Below are 20,042 nucleotides of genomic sequence, written 5' to 3' on the forward strand. Positions count from 1 at the left end.
CTGACCCTGACCCTAACCGGAAACAAACCAGGACCCTAACACCTGACCCTGACCCTGATGGTGAGCCTGACCCTAACCCTGACCGTAACACAAATGACGCTGACCCTAACCCTAACCCTGACCTTGACCCTAACACGGACCCTGACCCTAAACCTAACCCTGATTCTCAACCTAACCCTAAGCCCTACACTAGCCCTAACCCTGTCTAACCCTACCCTAACCCCAACCCTAACACTAACCCAAACCCTTACCCCAAGCCCTAACCCTGACCCTAACCCTGACCCTGAACCTAACCCTGACCCTGACTCTAAACTGGAACCTAACTCTACCCTGACTCTGACCCTAATCCTGGCCCTGACCTGAACCCTGGCCCTGATCCTGACTCAGTCCCTAAACAATACAAGAAACTGTGGACCTGTCCCCTCCAGGCACGGAAGTTTCTATCAGAGGAGAAAGGTTCCGAAGCAACGCATATAGCATGACCCCATGCTTGTAAACAGAGCGTGCGCACAGCAATGGGTTACACGCCAACATCATTTATTTAAAAATATTTATTGGACACGTGCGATGTGCCGACACAGAACGGATCTGGAAGACGTCTCTACGACTGTACTACCCATGCAGAGTCCCGTCGCATGCACGGCCAGCTCCGGGGCCCGCATGGCCTGGGACTGCCCCACCTCCTGCATGGCGAGGGCGGGGGTCTAGGGCAGCAAGGACACCACGACACACGATGTGTGAACAGTCACTTTCACAGGACGACAAGGGTGATGCGTGTGTGTCCTACGAGCTTAGAACTAGACCTAGCTAGGGACACTGTGCCACCAACTCACCCACAAGCCAGCACTGTGGACACCACTGGTGGACACCTGCAAACACAGCTACTTCTAGAGGACGGACACAGGCAGTGACGGTGGTGAGGGACTTCCCGCCGAGCCCGGCGCGGTCGGCAGGTGACTCTGACGACGGGACCAAGCCCACAGAGGCGGGTGCTCTCATGGGTCAGGCGGCGAGCACGGGGGCTCCTGTCCCAGGGCTCCTTCCCGCAGTGTCAGCTCCCGCCCCCACAGAGCGTCCGCTGTCATCTCCAGATGGGAAAGACCTTCTCTCCGCCCTGGCCGAGACACACAACAAAGCCATCAAATCAGCCGTCACTGCAGGACGATAACGTGCAGCGTTTCCTAATAACTGAATGTCGTCCAAAGAACGACATTCAGGTGCAGAAATTTTCCTGAAGACACGATAAAACTTTTAACAAGAAATCAGCATAAACAAAGTACAAAAGAGGTATTAAAGCATACAGACAAACCATCTGATTTTCTTTCCTGCTCTACACTAACCCATGAGTGTCCCCGGCGCAGCAGCCTCTGTGAGACTGCAAGCCCCAGGGCCCTGCGGGCCACAGCGGCACGGTGGGCAGGATGGCTCCACCACCCTCCAACCACCGCCATGGTCAGACGACCCCCAGCACACCCCTACGCCCCACGCCACCGGCCCCGCCTCCGCCCCCAGCCTCCCCAGCTCTCCGCGGGGCCTCCTGGCCACAGGAAGGGTGGACCTTGGCCGGGCCGGGCTCTGCCATCAGGCTCACCCTCTTGCCCTCTATTTCCTGTTCTGCACATAAAAGCATCCTCTTCCCATCGGGAGGATCAGAAAAATAATGCAGTGGACAAGGCCGTGTCTTGGCTGGTCAAGGGCTGGCCACCGTGATCACCCCAGACCCGTCTCCCAGGACCAGCGCCCCCGCCCCTGACTTTACGGCTAAGTATCTCACTTTCTGTGACGTGGGGTCTTGCGTGGAAGTGACAGACCAGCTCAGCGCCACGGACATGTGCCTCCTCCACACCGGGTTTCTCTGCAACACAACTGAGCCCGTGACCACGTCCCCCGGGACGACAGAGACAGGCTCGTCCATCATGAAGAGCACCTGCTTCCAGTGGGTGGTTCTGCAAGGCACGGGGCAGGGGTCACCGCGCTGGAGCCGGACCCTCTAGGCTTCCCCGCAGGACAGACACACCCCAGCCTGACAACCCGGACGGCCTCTCTGGGGACAGGGACTGAGTTACGACCCAGGGCAGCGGCAGCTCCTGGACACGGCACGGATTCCGGGCAGGGGAGGGCAGCTGGCACTGGTGGCTCAGAGCACACACGGCCGGGCCCAGGCCCCTCGCTCCTTGCCACAGACCCATACCTCCCAAAGTCCCCTGCTCGGTCGCTGAGCCGCCCGTGCTGGAGTCCCCGTTTCTGCAGCCCAACAAGTCTTCGTTCCCGTGCAAGCCCGGGGGAAGGTGAGCAGGACAGACGTAACATCCGGGAGATACAGTCACACTCCCGAGCTCCTCAGGTCTTACCGGCTCGGACAGCTTGGCCCGACCACCCACTGCCGCCTCTGCCCCACACCTGACATGCAGCCCATGGTCCCGCTCACCGGCCCCCCCTTCCTCCTGCCCCAACCACTGGGAGGGTCTCTCTCCACCCTCACAGAGCACCCGTCCCATGTCTGCACCCTGCAAGCCCACACCACCTGTGTGTGGACACTCCGGGGGAGACCACCCCGGCACATGACCGTCCCCTGGGTGTCTGCCATGGTCCTACCCTCACCTCGCATCTGTGCTCGCGGGACCTGGATGGAAAGCTGGCCAGAGCCCAGCCCCGCCTCCTCCACAGGACACAGGGCGCACAGCCCCTCACCTCTGCCCCCACTTTCCAGAAGGGCATCTGGGGTCCTCCTGGGCCCACTGCCATAGCTGGCATCTAACCGGGTGTTGCAGCAACCCTCCCTGGTCCAGACCAGTTACCGAACAGGACAACAAAGGCGTCAGAGGGAGGCAGCATCCCCATGGGGGCTGCTGTCGACCACGGAAGCTTCCCAGTGTGTCGAGCAAGTGAGCGGCATCACATTACTGCATGAAAAGTTGTCTCAAGGGGCACCCGGGGGGGCTCAGTATGCGAAGCCTCTGCCTTCAGCTCAGGTCATGATCCCACGGTCCTGGGATCGAGCCCGCATCGGGCTCCCTGGCCCAGCGGGAAGCCTGCTTCCTCCCTCTGCCTGTCGCTCCCCCTGCTTGTGCTTTCTCTGACAAGTAAATAAATAAAATCTCTTTTTAAGAAATTTGTCTCAAGAAGCACTGACCTTCCCCTGGACAGCTGGAGTGGAAAGCCCCTAGAGCTCTATGAGACCACAGGACGCTAAAGCAGCTTCCAGGGCCAAGACCAAGTCTGCTTCTCCTAGTCATGCAGGGGTCAGAGGGCAGCCCAGGAGAGCCCAGCGCGGGGACGGGTGGGGCCCTGCCTGGACTTGCCCACCCAGGGCCTACACTCCCTGCTCCGCGGCCCAGGACCACTGGGTCTTGGCCAGAGGGCTGACCACCCGAAGGAAGGCCAGCTGCGTCAGCTCCTCCCGGGGCTGCTGGTGGGGCCCCCGCGGGAGACGCACACTCACGGGTGGAAGGGGCCTGTGCTCAACACCAGCTGGGGCTCGTCCTCCTCCAGACTCTGGAACCGCACGCTGAACCAGGCCGTGAACCCGTGCAGCGCGCCGGCTTTCCTGATCTCGAAGTGCAGCTCGCCTTTCATCGTCTGTTCAAGCGGACGGTAAGAAGGGAACACGGGTTCTGTAAGCGCAGGACTGGGCCACAAGGGTCCCCCCGAGCAAGAACTAGCAACTGTCCACCCGGGCCCGCCCCACGGATCCCACCGCCCTGCCCTGCCCTCAGAACCGTCTAGTTCAGCAACGGCGACAGGACTTGCTGGTTTAGCTGAACACCTCAACACCACGTAAAATTTCCTCCTCCTGAAACTACTAAAACTGGCATCATAAATCCAAATGCTGCAGATAATGGGAAAAGGTTTCAAGCAATCTGGGCCTCATCCGCCCAGACAGGAGTGGAACCGAATTTCCTCTCAATTCTTTGCATAAATGATGCTCCAGGCTGGTCTCTATTCTGCAAAACTACGTGCAGAGTCAAGAGTTCAGTCTCGGGGCGCCTGGGTGGCTCAGTGGGTTAAGCAGCTGCCTTCGGCTCGGGTCATGATCCCGACGTCCTGGGATCAAGTCCCACTTCGGGCTCCTTGCTCGGCGGGAAGCCTGCTTCTCCCTCTGCCTCTGCCTGCCACTCTGTCTGCCTGTGCTCGCTCTCTCCCCCTCTCTCTCTGACAAATAAATTAAAAAATCTTGAAAAAAAAAAAAAAAGGGTTCAGTCTCCACGTTGTTCTGCCCGTCGGAACCCCGCGGGGCTGCCCGGGACCCCAACACTCGCTCGCTGCTCCTGCACCTCCTTGCACACCGTCCAATAAGTCCCCACGGCCACACGCGCCGCCTCGTGGCAACAGGGGGAAGTACAAGTAAGAATTAAGACCTGTCCTCAACGGTAGTGAAAACAATTTTAATTCAGTCCTTGAAGAAACTGGATACAATGTATTAGAATCCAAAGACGCTGAAAATATTAAACATAAATCTGAAAAGAACGGATGATGTTGAAGAGGCCAGCGGTAAAGAAAATAACTTAAAAATATAAAATACAAAATCAAACATAAAGAAGCAAAGACTCTGGGAAAATCAAAGCAAGGCTCATGACATCCGCAGAGAAGTCTCGGTGCGCGTGCACCGCTGACAACACGAGAGGGAAGCGCGTCTGGTCTCACCTCCAGGTCCGCGATCTGCACAGTCCTCATGTCCAGCTGTAATATGGTGCACGGCTCCGAGAGACAGTCTTCTGGTTTCAAAATGTGGTTATACTTGGGCTTCGAAAAAAACTCCTTAATTGCTAAAGATCTAGGGAAAAAGTCAAAGGCATTGCTCAGAGGCGCGGACCGACATCTCGGGCTCTGACACACGCACGCACGCACGACCCCAGCACTGCCCCCAGCACTGCGGCTTCTCTCCAGCATCCGCAGGAGTTCCAAGCCACGGCCTGCGGCACAAGGACACGGAGACGGGCTGGAGGTCCCCACAGGCGGCCTGGCGAGACCGCAGTGCGAGCGTCTCCCAGCTCCACCCTCTGCGCAGGGCCTGAGCTCCTGGAAACCAACCGTCCCTCGCAGGCAGCGCCCGGACCCATCCCACCGCCCTCCTCCTGACTCGTGGACAGCGTCCGTGGGAGCCCAGCGCAGCTCCCTCGCCCGACCCAACCTCATCCCGTGGACACGTCCTCTCACGGCACGAGAAGGGTGAGTACGGGACAGTAAGATATCCACAGTAAATGGGACACTCCTGCTCTAGGTGACCCTCTCTGACCCGCATCAGCCCGACTCTCAGGAGGGGTCCCCGCACACGGGCTGAGCCCCCGCACCGTCCCTCGTCACTGTGCCTGACCCCACTGAGGAATGTGGTGCTTGCCACTTACCACGGGAAATGGTTCAAAAATTGAGCACAGCACTAACTTCTAAAATAACAATTAAAAGTCAACATTTTAATGACGCCACGATATGGCCACGTTTTTAAAAATATTTTTCTGATAAAAATAATTATGCACATATAAAGAATTGGGAAAATACAGAAAAGTCCAAAGAAAAACCTTGAGTCTCCCATGCCCTTGCCTCGGCACTCTGCTACAGTCATTTTCCCCCTGGAGCTCTAGTTGTGTGTTTTTATGCAAGCAGAAGGCATTCTGCGTATGTGGTCTGTGCCCCCCCCGTGTCACCATGTCCTAATCCATCGGACGGGTGTACAGCCATCCACCACGCTCTACGGGACCATCTGTTCCCCGTGCTGTGTGTTCGGGAGCACGCCGTGGCGGGACCGACGGGGAAGGGGGCGGATGCCCCCCGCACCCACAGCTCTGGGCACATGGGTGCGTCTCCCTCATCTCACCTACAGCTCAGGCAGCACCAACTGCCGTTTTAATGTGATCTTTGTCCATCCGGTTGGCAAAAATGGCCTTTAATTCGCGTTTCAATCACTAATGATGCTGGGATTTCTTTCAAATATTTATTGGTGACTTTATTTAGTTTTTGTGACTTGCTTATTCCCGTGACTGGGCTATAATTTCACTGGACACTCAGCTTTTGCTAACTGACTCTAGGGTCTGCCAGCCGGCACCTCCCTCCAAGCCGCGGCTGCCTTTTAAACCGTGTTCAGCCGCCGACTCGCGGAGGCTGTCCGTTTGTACAGACTCAAGTCCAGCAGCGCTTTCCTTCTTTCTGGCCACTTTCTTTCCATCCAAAACCTGACACATGGGCCCCCACCGGTTCCGAGAGCTGATGCAGATGCTTTAACACAAAACTCTTAAATCCATGGGAAATTAAATTTCAGTGCACAGTATGAGAGAAGGAAAGCGGCTCATCCGTGGCCCAGAGCACTCTGCCGCCTGTGCCCCTCACGCCCCAGGTCTCCCACACCCACTGTGCGGGCCCATCCTGTGCCTCTGCTCTGTCCTTTCCTGGCTCAGGACCACTCTGCCTTCATCACTGGGTCCCCGGCTTAGACCTCACACCTGGCCCTCGACGAATGAGGGGCCGGCTCTGCCGGGGACCTGTCCTCCCCATCCTCTGTGGGGTTTGGGTTGGGAGTGCAGTGGTCCAGCATGCTAACTGGGGAAGGCGTCTTCCCTTGGCATTATCATCTCTTTTTCTGAGTTGCTTAATAAAGGCCAAAAGGGCCCAGAGCCTCCCTTCTTCTGCACCCAGCAGACGTCCATGCTCACCGCGCCCTCACGGCATACGTAAGATGTCCTGCAGTACTGAGCCATGGGGCCCCTACTTCCCAGGGCTGACGCTGGCACCCCCGGACAACCAAGCTTCTGTCACCATCTTCTAACGAGCGGCAACAGTGGGAACATGAAGGGCTCATCCACCAATCATCTTAGATTACAACCGAGTTCAGCGGTGCAAGTGCGTCCGTGTCTACAAGGAGGAAAGCGCGCACTGTGGGACGTCGCTTCCTCTGCAAACTGCCAGGGATGACTTCACAAATACCCTGTTCTGATCCTTTAAAACTGAACAGCTCTTAGTAGGAGCACATATTGTGTGTTAGCAGACCATGCACCGGTAAAGGCCTCATCTGTAGCCGTGATCACATTTTCCCGCCGTATTTGAGCCTTGCTCACTCCCGTCACATCTGCTACCAGCGTAAAGGCTCGAGGGTCGGCCTGCCAAGTTCTCTGGCCTGGCGTGAACCCCCCCAGCGCCGTGGCAGGCTCCACACTCGGGGTCTCCCCAGCCCGCGCAGCAGAACAGCCGGCACACGGCCCGCCGCACTCACTTGAGGGCACTGAGGTTGAACTCGTAGGCGTTGTCCCAGAAGAGCACCTTGCTGCGGTAGTCCCGGTCGGCGCTGCAGGGCACCAGGTGCAGCGCGGCCGTGGTCGGCCAGATGACCCCGCCCTCCTTCAGCCACGCGTCCCGGGCGTACAGGATCGACTCGATCATGAACTCAAACTGCACAGGAGGGAGACACACAGGGCACACAGCGGCGGAGGCCGTGTCTGGGACCCGTTATCTGGGGGCCGACCTGTACCCACAGCAGCGGTGGCGCTGACCCTTACCACGGCCTCGGCCAGAGTCCCACCAGCCCCCGTGAGACTGAGTCTACAGCCAGGCGGCCGCCGGTCAGGAGACAACTTCACCCCGTCCCCCCGTCCCCCGCCACCCCACGCCAGCTGCTACCCCGTTTCTAACAGCCCCAAAAGGCCGCAGCGTTTTCACTGTCAGACTGGGTAAACTTGGCCTGGGGTACTCTCAGAATTTTCACAATCCTGTAAGTTCACTGAAATCACCTCCTGAAAACACGAGACATTAAAAGCAGACGCGCTGCGGAGGTTCACATGGTACTTAAGTCGTAAGAGCAGCCTGACAGCTCCCGACGCCCTCAGAGCTCCCCGGACAGGCGGGAGCGATGCCTCAGCCTGAGACAGCAGCGGCAGGAAGCCAGCCTTTGTGTCAGAACCAGGGAGTGTGGAGAGCGTGCGGGGAGCGTGCGGGGAGCAAGTGGGGACGGTGCCAGGAGTGTGCTGCCAGTGTGCAAGGAGTGTGCGGGGAGTGTGCGGGGGAGCAAGTGGGGACGGTGCCAGGAGTGTGCTGCCAGTGTGCAAGGAGTGTGCGGGGAGCGTGCGGGGGAGCAAGTGGGGACGGTGCCAGGAGTGTGCTGCCAGTGTGCAAGGAGTGTGCGGGGAGCGTGCGGGGGAGCAAGTGGGGACGGTGCCAGGAGTGTGCTGCCAGTGTGCAAGGAGTGTGCGGGGAGTGTGCGGGGGAGCAAGTGGGGACGGTGCCAGGAGTGTGCTGCCAGTGTGCAAGGAGTGTGCGGGGAGCGTGCAGGAGTGTGCAGGGAAGGCTAGAGGCACTTCGTTCTGCAGCTAAAGGGAAGCCACTAAGGGTTTTTTCTCAAATAATTTCAGGCGGTTTTCATTTCAGAAGTAGTGGATGTTCAGTATGGAAACATTCAGAAAAGTCAGAAAAGCACAAACCTAAACAAAAGTCATGAGTAAACCCAGGACCCAAGGAACCACTGCTCGCTTGGCACTTTACCCCAAGGACTTTTCTTCACATACACAGACATGCACGCAGGTGAAAACATATACAGATAATTTTTGATTCTATTTTATTAAACTATCTATGGTCAATCAGCCAGTCTCCCGATGTTAACCCTCGTATGGATCCGTGTAACCACACTCGGGACACAGAACAGCTGCATGACCCCAAAACCCTCCTCCCACCACCCCCGACGTCTGGAAACCACTCAGCGGCCTCCCCGCAGCTCTTTTGGAGAATGTCACACAAATGGAACAACTGTTTTCTACACTAATAGCTTCTGTCTTGTGCTTTCCATCCTGTCCTACGTCTTTCCTCGTTACGGTATCACACTGGTTCCATTACCCTTACTGATGCCACCAGCTCTCTGGGGTCTGTCCCTGGCATCCGAGTACCAGCCGCTCATCCTTCATCGCCCAGCAGCAGCCCTGGTGCGGATGTACCCCAGACGCGCATCCAGTCACCTGCCGGCGGACATTTGGGTTGTTTCCAGCTTTTTGGCAATTTTAACTGGAGCAGTGTAAGCACGTGCAGGTTTGTGTGTGGGCACAGCCGGCGTTTCCGTGTCAGTACCCAGAACTGGAATCACCGAGTCACACAGCAAGCACACCGGCACCTCCAGAGGACACTGCCCAATGGCCCCAGAGCGGCTGCGTCAGTGCCGGGAGCCTCGGTGGCCCACAGCACTCGGAATCACAGAAACTGCAGCCACCCTGGCAGGCGTGTGGTGGCACCGCGTACAGCCTCAGTCTGTGTCCCCTGGTGACTGCTCTGCTTCCTGTCTTTTCACACACTCCCTTCTCAGACATCTGTATATTCTGGCAAACTCTCTGTTCAAGTCTTTTGCACATTTTTCACTTAGGCTGTTTACTTTCTTCCTGTTGAATTTTGAGAGCTGTTTGTGTATTCAGGACACATATTAAATATGTGATTTGCAAATACTTTCTCACACTCTTACCATATTTTTTCATTTTCTTTTACAGAGCAGACATTTTTAATTCTGATAAATTCTGGCATATGCACTTTTCCTTTAATGGATCATACTTAAGAATCAACCAAAAACTCTTTGCCTAACCCATGACAATTTTCTCCCAAGATTTCCTTTTAAAGTTTTATAGTTTTACAGTCTATGCTATTAGATCTAGAATCAATTTTGAATTTTTTGGAAGAACATCTGAGGCTTAAAAATGAAGTTCTTTTTCTCTTTTCTTTTCTTTTTCACATGTGGATGGCCAGCTAACTGTGCCAGTATCTTCCAATGAAAAGACTATCTTTTCTCCATTAAACTGATCCTGCTCCCCTGTTAAAAGATCAGTTAACCATGTTTTTAGGGATCAATGTCTCTACTTTAGCCATCGACCCATGTGTCTGTCCTGTCACCAGTACCGCACTGTTTTTACCACACAGCTTTACACTAAGTTTTAAAGTCAGGCACGTAATCCTTCAGATTTTATTCTTCTTTTAAAAATTGTATCCGCCTGGGGGGCTCGGTGGGTTGAGCATCTGCCTTCGGCTCAGGTCATGATCTCAGGGTCCTGGGATCGAGTCCCACATCGGGCTCTCTGCTCAGCAGAGAGCCTGCTTTCCTCTCTCTCTCTGCCTGCCTCTCCATCTACTTGTGATTTCTCTCTGTCAAATAAATAAATGAAATATTTTTAAAAAAAATTTTTTAAATTAAAATTTAAAAAATTGTACCAACTATTCTAGTTTCTGTACTTTCCAAATAAAGTTTACAATGAGCTCGTCTACACAGACCAAACAACCCTGCTCCGACCCTGACTGGAACTGTGTTCTGTCTACAGACCAGTGTATGAACATCATTACCAATTTGTCTTCCAGTCCATGAACACAGTATCTCTTCCTTTATTCGGGTTTTCTGTGACCTCTTTCATCAGCACCTTATAGTTTTTGGCCTATAAAACTTGTACATGTCTTGTTGCCTTTCTAAGTATTTCACATCTGGGGGCTACTGCAAAAGCTACTGTAAACTGTTAGTGTACAAACAAACAAAAATTAGCCTCCTGAATCCAGCAGTACATTAAAAGGATCCTAACCCTCGATCAAGTGGGATTTACTTCTGGGATGCAAACACAGTTCAACATACAGCAAATCAGTAGATGTGATATACCACATCAACAAAATGAAGGATAAAAATCATATAGTCATTTCAATATGTGCGAAAAAAGCATTAATAAAATTCAACTATATTCCATGATCAAAACCAAAAATCTACAAATTAGGAGAATATCCCACAACATAATAAAAGCCACATATGTCAAGCCTAGAGCTAGCACCATACTCGACCGTGAAAAGCAGAAAGCTTTCCTGTAAGATCACATGAAAGCCAGGCATGTCCTCTCTCACCATTTTCATTCAACATAGTCCTGAAAGTCCTAGCCACAGCAAGGCATGGAAAAGAAATTTAATAAGCATCCAAAGCAGAAGAGAAGAAGTAAAACTGTCTCTACTTGCAGATGACGTATTATATATAGAAAATCCTGGGGCGCCTGGGTGGCTCAGTGCGTTAAGCCGCTGCCTTCGGCTCAGGTCATGATCTCAGGGTCCTGGGATCGAGTCCCACATCGGGCTCTCTGCTCAGCAGGGAGCCTGCTTCCTCCGCTCTCTCTCTCTGCCTGCCTCTCTGCCTACTTATGATCTCTCTCTGTCAAATAAATAAATAAAAGCTTTAAAAAAAAAAAAAATCCTAAAGACTCCATCAAATAAACCTTCAGAATAACAAATTCAATAAAGCTGCAGAATATGATATTAATATGCAAAAATCATTTGTGCTTCTATACACTAACAATAAACTATGAGAAAGAGAAATTAAGAAAATAATCCCATTTACACTTCCATCAAAAATAATAAAATACCAAAAAAAATAAAAATAAAAAAATAATAATAAAATACCTTGGGGTGCCTGGGTGGCTCAATGGGTTAAAGCCTCTGCCTTTGGCTCAAGTCATGATCCCAGGGTCCTGGGATTGGGCACTGAGTCCCGAGCATCGGGCTTTCTGCTCAGCCAGGGGCCTGCTTCCTCTCTGCCTGCCTCTCTGCCTGCCTCTCTGCCTACTTGTGATCTCTCTCTGTCAAATGAATAAATAAAAGCTTTTAAAATAATAATAATAAATTAAAAATACCTCAAAATAAATTTAACTAAGGGGAGTAAAAAAGACAATGAAGAAAGAAATTAAAGAAGACACAAACAAACAGAAAGACATCCCCTGCTCATGGACACGAAGAATCAGAATTGTTTACCTATCCACACTTCTCAATCTACAGATTCAATTCAATCTCTATCGAAATCCTAATGGCATTTCTCACAGAAATAGGAAAAGAGGTCCAAAGACTCCAACTGAACACAGCAATCTTGAGAAAGAAGACCGAAGCCAGAGTCGTAGCATTTCCTGGGTTCAAACTGTATTATAAAGCTGTCGGAATCAAAATGATACGGTACTGCCATAAAAACAGACGTGTATGTCAACGGAACAGAACAGAGAGTCCGGAAGTTACCCCATGCATATGGGATCAATTAATTTTCAACAAAGAAGCCAAGAACAGACAATGTGGAGAGGAGAAAGTCTTCGAGATGGTGCTGGGAAAACCAGGTTGCTGCACGCCCAAGAGTGAACAGGACCACTGTCTTACAACACACACGAAAATCGACTCCAAATGGATTAGAGACTTGATTATAAAATCTAAAACCAAAAAATTCTTAGAAGCAAACACAGAGAATAAGCCCCTGAACTGACCATGCAGGTCATTTTTTGGATTAGACACTAAAAGCAAAGACAACAAAAGCAAAAATAAACAAGTGAGGCTGCATCAAACTGAAAAGCGTCTGCACAGCAAAGGAAATCATCAGCAACAAAAAGATAAAGTTTCACCCAATAAGGGGTGAAAACCCAAAACATACAAGGAACCCATACAACCCAACAGAAAAAAAACTATTTTAACTGGACAAAGGGACTTGTTTTCCCAAGTCATACAGAGGGCAACGGACACATGAAAAGGTGCTCAGTGTCACTGAGCATCAGGGAATGCAAATCAAAGCCACACTGAGGTGTGACATCATACCCCTTACGTCAATTATCAAAAAGCCAACAGGTGGAATGACCGGGTGGTGCAGTCGGCTGAGCATCTGACTCCTGGTTTCGGTTCAGGTCATGATGTCAGGGTCGTGGGCCTGAGTCCCATGTCAGGCTCCGTGCTCAGCGGGGAGTCTGCCTCTCTCTCTCTCCCTCTGCCTCTCCCCCCTGTGCTCTCTCTCCCTTGCTCTAAAATAAATAAATAAATCTTTAGAATAATACAACATATAGCAGATGCTGGCAAGAATATGCAGAAAAGGAAGGCTCTCGCACCGCTGGTGGGAACGTAGACCGGCGCAGCCACTGTGGGAACCCGTGTGGAGGACCCTCAGGAAATCAAAACTAGAAACACCACGAGACCCAGCAATCCCACTTCCGGGCTCTATCCAGAGGAAACAAAACCACTATCTCCGAGAGGTGCTCCTGTGCTCACAGTCTGGGGATGCCCTGACAGACGAGCGGATCAAAGAAAAAGCGGGAGATGCATCCCTGAGACCACGTGACACACACTCTAGACACGGACAAACACGGCGGGAAACCCCTCAGCCCTGGGACGGAGGAAGGCCTGCCGTCTGCAGGAACACGGATGGTGCTAGAGGGCCTTCAGCTACTGAAGTGAGCCACGCAGAGACAGACCGACACTGCACCCTATCACTTACACGTGAAATTCTAAAAATAAAATTTTTTTTTAACTGAGCCCGTAGAAACAGAAAGTAAAAAAGTGGTTACCAGGAGCTCAGGGGTGAGGAAAATAGGGAGACACTGGCAAAAAACTATCAATTATAGAATGAGGAAGGTCTGAGTATCTATTATATACCCAGGTGACTACAGATGACAACACCATCATGGGGAGGTGACAGATGTGTTAACTCAATGGGGCAGTGGGGCAATGGGGAAGCTGTCGGTAAAGTACACAAACACCAAGTCATCAAACTGCACACTTTGCTATCTTACTATCTCCTAATTATACCTCAATGCAAGAGAAGATACACAACAGATAAACAGATTACAGAAAAAGAAGTGAGCTTCAAAGGGAAATTAGAGAATCGATTCCATTTACTATAGACCAAGAACCATAAGATACCTGGGAATAAACCTAACCAAAGAGGTAAAGGATCTGTACTCGAGGAACTACAGAACACTCATGAAAGAAATCGAAGAAGACAAAAAAAGATGGAAGACCATTCCATGCTCAAGGATCGGAAGAATAAACATTGTTAAAATGTCTGTACTGCCTAGAGCAATCTAACCTTTTAATGCCATTCCAATCAAAATTCCACCGGTATTTTTCAAAGAGCTGGAGCAAATAATCCTAAAATTTGTATGGAACCAGAAGAGATCCTGAATTGCTAAATAAATGTTGAAAAAGAAAAAACTGGCGGCATCACGTTGCCTGATTTCGAGCTTTACTACAAAGCTGTGATCACCAAGACACCATGGTACTGGCACAAAAACAGACACATAGACCAGTGGAACAGAGTAGAGAGCCCAGATATGGATCCTCAACTCTTTGGTCAAATAATCTTCAACAAAACAGGAAAAAATACCCAGTAGAAAAAAGACAGTCTCTTCAGTCAATGGTGCTGGGAAAATTGGACAGCTATGTGTAGAAGAATGAAAACTCAACCATTCTCTTATACCCTATACAAAGATAAACTTGAAATGGATAAAAGACCTCAATGTGAGGCAGGAATCCATCAGAATCCTAGAGGAGAACATAGGCAGTAACCTCTTCACATCGGCTACAGCAACTTCTTTCAAGACATGTCTCCAAAGGGAAAGGAAACAAAAGGGAAAATGAATTTTGGGGACTTCATCAAGATTAAAAGCTTCCGCACAGCAAAGGAAACAGTCCACAAAACAAAGGGGCAACCCACGGAATGGGAGAAGATATTTGCAAATGACAGTATAGACAAAAGGCTGATATCCAGGATCTATAAAGAACTCCTCAAACTCAACACACACAAAACAGATAATCACATCAAAAAATGGGCAGAAGACATGAACAGACACTTCTCCAATGAAGACATACAAATGGCTACCAGACACATGAAAAGGTGTTCATCATCACTAGCCCTCAGGGAGATTCAAATCAAAACCACACTGAGATACCACCATGCACCAGTTAGAATGGCCAAAATTAACAAGACAGGAAACAACGTGTGTTGGAGAGGATGTGGAGAAAGGAGAGCCCTCTTCCACTGTTGGTGGGAATGCAAGTTGGTGCAGCCACTTTGGAGAACAGTGTGGAGATTCCTCAAGAAATTAAAGATAGAGCTACCCTATGACCCTACAATTGCACTGCTGGGTATGTACCCTAAAGATACAGATGGAGTGAAAAGAAGGGCCATCTGTACCCCAATGTTCATAGCAGCAATGGCCACGGTTACCAAACTGTGGAAAGAACCAAGATGCCCTTCAGCGGACGAATGGATAAGGAAGATGTGGTCCACATACACTATGGAGTATGATGCCTCCGTCAGAAAGGACGAATACCCAACTTTTGTAGCAACACGGATGGGACTGGAAGAGATTATGCTGAGTGAAATAAGTCAGGCAGAGAAAGTCAATTATCATATGGTTTCACTTACTTGTGGAGCATAAGGAATAACACAGAGGACATGGGGAGATGGAGAGAAGAGAGTTGAGGGAAATTGGAAGGGGAGGTGAACCATGAAAGACTATGGACTCTGAGAAACAATCTGAGGGTTTTGGAGGGGAGGTGGGTGTGGGCTTGGGTGAGCCTGGTGGTGGGTATTAAGGAGGGCATGTACTGCATGGAGCACTGGGTGTGGTGCATAAACAATGAATTCTGGAACACTGAAAAGAAATTTTAAAAATTAAAAAAAAAGTGAGCTTCAAGAGAGATTACATCTGAGAAATATTTTTTAAAAGCTGGAAATGGTCTACAAAGCGAATATAACATCAATTAACGAAAATATGAATCTTGCTTACATTATCAAGGCATGTTCATGTCAGGTTCTAAACCAACACGCTTCTGGGGATTAAATTAACTCACCCTTAATTTATACTCATTATTCCCTTTATTTATTTGCTTAAAAAAACAAAAAGAAAAAAGAGTGTAAGAAAAAAACAGGAACAAAGAACAACAAATAGAACACAGTAACAATATGGTGTATAAATTAATCGACTATATTAACAATCACTTTGAATGCCCATGGTCTAAATATACCAATTAAAAGACAGAGATTATCAGAGTGGTTCAAAAACGAAGACCGAGACATTGGGGAGGGTATGTGCCATGGTGAGTGCTGTGAAGTGTGCAAACCTTGCGATTCACAGACCTGTACCCCTGGGGATAAAAATACATATGTTTATAAAACAATAAAAAATTTAAAAAAAAAAAAAAAACTAAGACCGAACAAGGTGCTATCTCTAAGAAACTCCAAATACTCTGACGGGGCACCCGCCCGGCTCAGTCAGAAGGGTGTGCAACTCTAGATCTCAGGGTCATGAGTTCGAGCCCCACATGGGGTATACAGATTACTGAAATGTTCTTTGAGTAAGTTAAGAATAAAATGAACAAATAGATATACTGATACACAGAAATTAAAAGTAAATGGACGGAGACAGGCATACGATGCTAACACTGACCCACAAAAAGCAGGAGTACCTTGTTAATTTCAGACAGAGCAGACTTCAGAGGAAGGAAGGTATCAGAGATAAAACGACGAAGGGCTCAATTCTCCAACCAGAGCTTATACACCCTAACCACAGAGCACCATGTGTGAGGGGGAAACACAGAGAGCTGCAAGGAGAGAGAAGCAGCCGGCGGCCCTGTCCCAAAGAAGAACAGATCCAATAGGCAGAAAGCCTGCAAGGACACGGTGAACTCACCACCACCATCTACCCCAGGATGTGCTGCACATCTACAAACCGCTTCATCCAGGGCAGAATACACCTCCTTCCCGGCCTCCACGGAGCGCTCTCCGTAAGACACGTTCTGCCCTTCTCAGGCTCCCACAGAGCGCTCTCCAAGAGACACACGCTCTGGACCATAAAACACATCTTCACAAATGTAAAAGAAGAGAAATCATACAATGTCTGCTCTCAGACCACAGTTTTAACAGAGTTAAGCCAGAAATCAAAACAGAAAGATAGCTGGATAATCAAATGTCAGTGGAGAAATGAAAAAGTATTTCTAAAAAAAAACAAATACAGGATCAAAGAAGAAATCTCAGTAGAATTTTTAAAAATATTTTGAATGTCGCTAAACCCTTTGTGCATTAACTGATAGAGTCATGTTTTATCTTGTAAACTGTTCATATGTTAATATAGACTACCCAGATTCTTTTTAATATGACAGAGATTGAGAGACAGCAAGAGAGGGGACACAAGCAGGGGAGTGGGAGAGAGAGAAGCAGGCCTCCCGCTGGGCAGGGAGCCCCATCCCAGGACCGAGGATCATGACCCGAGCTGAAGCCAGATGCCCAACGACTGAGCCACTACCCAGGCATCCCACACAGATTCATCTTTAAATACTGAACCTTCAATTCCAAAGATAACCTCTTCTCTGTTAGAACGTTATTCCTTTTGTGGACTGCGGGGCTACACTTGCTAGTACTCCTGAGGACTTCTGCATTTATGAACAGGAGTTACTGGGTTGGTTTTTGGTTAGGGTTTGGTATTCAGGTCATGCAGGTCTCACCAAGTGAGATGGGAAGTCTGTCCTCTTCCATCTTCTGAAAGACACTGTTCAGATCTGGTGTTATTCTTTCCTAGAATGTGTTCACACATTTCACCAGTGAAATAATTTAGGCCTACAGATTTCCCTTCAGAAGGTCTTCAACTATAAGTTCAATATCTTTACTAGTTATTGCATTATTCAGGTTATCTACTTCATTGTGGGTTAGAAGCAGGCCTCTAACTGGAAGGTTGCAGATTTCAGAAGAATGGATGTTTCATCTACATTTCTGAAGCTGTGTCTGGGGGGAGAGAGCCAGAGGAAGAATGACAATGAACTCAAGACCAGCTCAGTGTACTTCAAACCCCGGTCTTCCTTCCCAGCCTGCCTGCTCCTATGCCGTTCCAAGTCCTGCAACAGCGTCTCCCTGAGCCCTGTCTTGGACCAAAAGCTGCATTATGTGGAGAGACAGGGTGGGGTGTGCTTAACTCCATCTTACCGGGAACCAAAGCAAGCTCATGGCTACGTATGATTTTCTTCTTTATTTACGCACTGGAGAGACAGAGAGCCTGAGTGCACAGGGAACAGGAGCAGAGGGGGCGAGTCTCGGGCAGACGCCACGCTCGGCAGGGAGGCCAGGGCACGGCTCGGTCTCGGAGCCCTGAGACCACAACACGAGCCCGAAACCGAGTCAGAAACTTAACTGAGGGCGCCAGTATGTATGATTTTTAAAAACAAAACTGGATTCATGTTGTACATGCTTTTTTGTGCCTTTTTTTTTTTAATTCCACCAACCTATGGCTTTTCTCTAAGATTATTACAAGTTGAAGGTGTACAGCCTGGTGATTTGGTTTACATACATTGTTAAACGATGACAACAGGGTTATCTATCACTTCCTACTGACACACTGAAAAGATAGAAAAACTTCGCCTTGTGATAAAAACTCTTAGATCTCCTGGGATCGAGCCCCGCATCGGGCTCTCTGCTCAGCGGGGAGCCTGTTTCCCCCTCTCTGCCTGCCTCTCTGCCTGCTTGTGATCTCTGTCAAATATATAAATAAAATCTTAAAAAAAAAAGTTAAAAAAAAAAAACAACCCTTAGATCTATGGCTGACCTTGGGATAAGCAGGGATTAAGACACTGACACCCCACGCAGTCAAAAATCCACACAGAACCTTTGACTCCCTGAAAACTAGATTCCTAATAGGCTACCGTGGCCTGAAGCCTTAACAGAAACATAAACAGTTGACAGGCATTTCATGTTATTTGTATTGTGTACTGCATTCTGACAAAGTAAGCTAGAGAAAAGAAAATGTTAAAATCATAAAGCATTGTCCTATATTTATCAAAAAAAAAAAAAATCCCATGTATAAGAGAGCCCACACGGTTCAAACCCACATTGTTCGAGGGTCGACGGTCCTCTGGTAAGACCGTCCCGTGCATCGCACAGCAGTGTCACTGGGGTTGCCACGCTGTATGTGACGGCCCCGGTGCTCACCTGCGTGGTTCCTGAAAGTCTGGACCTTTCAACCACAGCCCTCTAATTCTTTCTCCCCTCACCCTCCCTCCCTCCACTAACCACAAATTTGATCTCTTTCTAGGAGTCTGGTGGGTGAGTTTTGTGTTGCTGGTTTTAGATTCCACGTATAAATGAGACCATACGATGTATCTCTGTCTGACTTACTTCACTTAGCATAATGCCTTCAAGGTCTGTCCACATCACGGATGGCAGGGTGTCGTGGCTCATGGCCATGCGGCACAAAACAGAAGACAGCACCCGGACAAGCACCAGGTGGCTTCATTCAGTACGACAGCCACGGCTCTCCCCAAGATGTTCTGCTCACAACAGCCCCTCCAGACCCAGTCCACACCCCTCCCTGGAATCTGCACTTCCCTGGCGCAATCCACGGCCATCCCACGTGGTCCAGCGCCCGTCCATGGCCATCCCGCGTGGCCCAGCGCCCATGCACGGCCATCCCATGTGGCCCGGTGCCCCTTACCAGCAGGCAGGTCCCCATCCACTCGGACACCAGCACGTCCACCTTCTCCGGCAGCACCACATCCTCCACCTTCTGCTGGAACACAGTGATGATGTCGGCAAAGCCATTCTGCATGACCAGCTGCCCTGTGTGCTGGGCCATCTCACTGGCCTCCACCGCGTACACCTGCATGTCACAGAAGGGCCATCAGCAAGAGTCCCACCCACAGAGCAGCCTGGCATCCACTCTCCCTGGGACCAAGGCTCCAGCCAAGCCAGAGGCAGCCTCAAAGAAAACAGTGACAGAAGGAAAGAGGTGCGCTGGATAGCAGGGACAGACCTCCAACAGCTGAGCCCTGACAAGGGAGCTACCTCCCATCTTAACTCCACCTTCTGCCTAAAACAGATGGGGACTGCGGCGGACAGAAGAGTCTGCATGCACACCGGGTACCCGTCGCAGAGGCCCTGTGGGTCAGACCTGGTGGCCCAGCTCCCATACACACAGCCATATACCCCAGAGTTTCCCACACCGGCCTGAGAATGATCGGACTTTAAGGGTACCACTGGCTGAGACAGCTTCAAGCCCAGGTTGTCACTGGAAGGTCCTGAGTCTTACGTCTTGGTTCTGATAGCATCTGAACACCAGTGATCCCTGTCCTGCAGTTTCCCGTATAAACTGGAATTTCACCCACCTGTGTCAGGGGCATTTCAGAGGCTTCAACTCTGGAGCCTCACACATGCTTTGCAGGGAAGAGGAGAAAGGACCCCAGCATGCATCATGGAGAGCGGGCTGTCCTGTCCCTGCCAGCGGGCTGTCCTGTCCCTGCCAGGTCCTTGTTCGGTGCAGGGGTAACACATGGACAGT

At 50.3% G+C, this 20,042-nt stretch overlaps 1 protein-coding gene across 1 annotated transcript in view; it reads right to left on the reverse strand.

Annotated features, from left to right (window-relative positions):
• Positions 1-520: 520 nt before the first annotated feature.
• PRMT2 (protein arginine methyltransferase 2) overlaps positions 521-20,042 on the reverse strand; it is a 33,921-nt gene continuing 14,399 nt past the window's right edge. Inside the window, exons 6-11 of the mRNA XM_082739856.1 lie at positions 19,200-19,364; positions 7,202-7,377; positions 4,645-4,774; positions 3,443-3,579; positions 1,775-1,946; positions 521-1,114 (exon numbers count right to left, since the gene is read on the reverse strand). Of these exons, the coding sequence (XP_082595982.1) occupies positions 1,082-1,114; positions 1,775-1,946; positions 3,443-3,579; positions 4,645-4,774; positions 7,202-7,377; positions 19,200-19,364 (813 nt within the window). The 3' untranslated portion in view covers positions 521-1,081. The remainder of the gene's footprint in view (positions 1,115-1,774; positions 1,947-3,442; positions 3,580-4,644; positions 4,775-7,201; positions 7,378-19,199; positions 19,365-20,042) is intronic.

Source organism: Mustela nivalis, assembly GCF_964662115.1.
Source record: "Mustela nivalis genome assembly, chromosome: 1".
In the NCBI taxonomy this organism is placed as follows: domain Eukaryota; kingdom Metazoa; phylum Chordata; class Mammalia; order Carnivora; family Mustelidae; genus Mustela; species Mustela nivalis.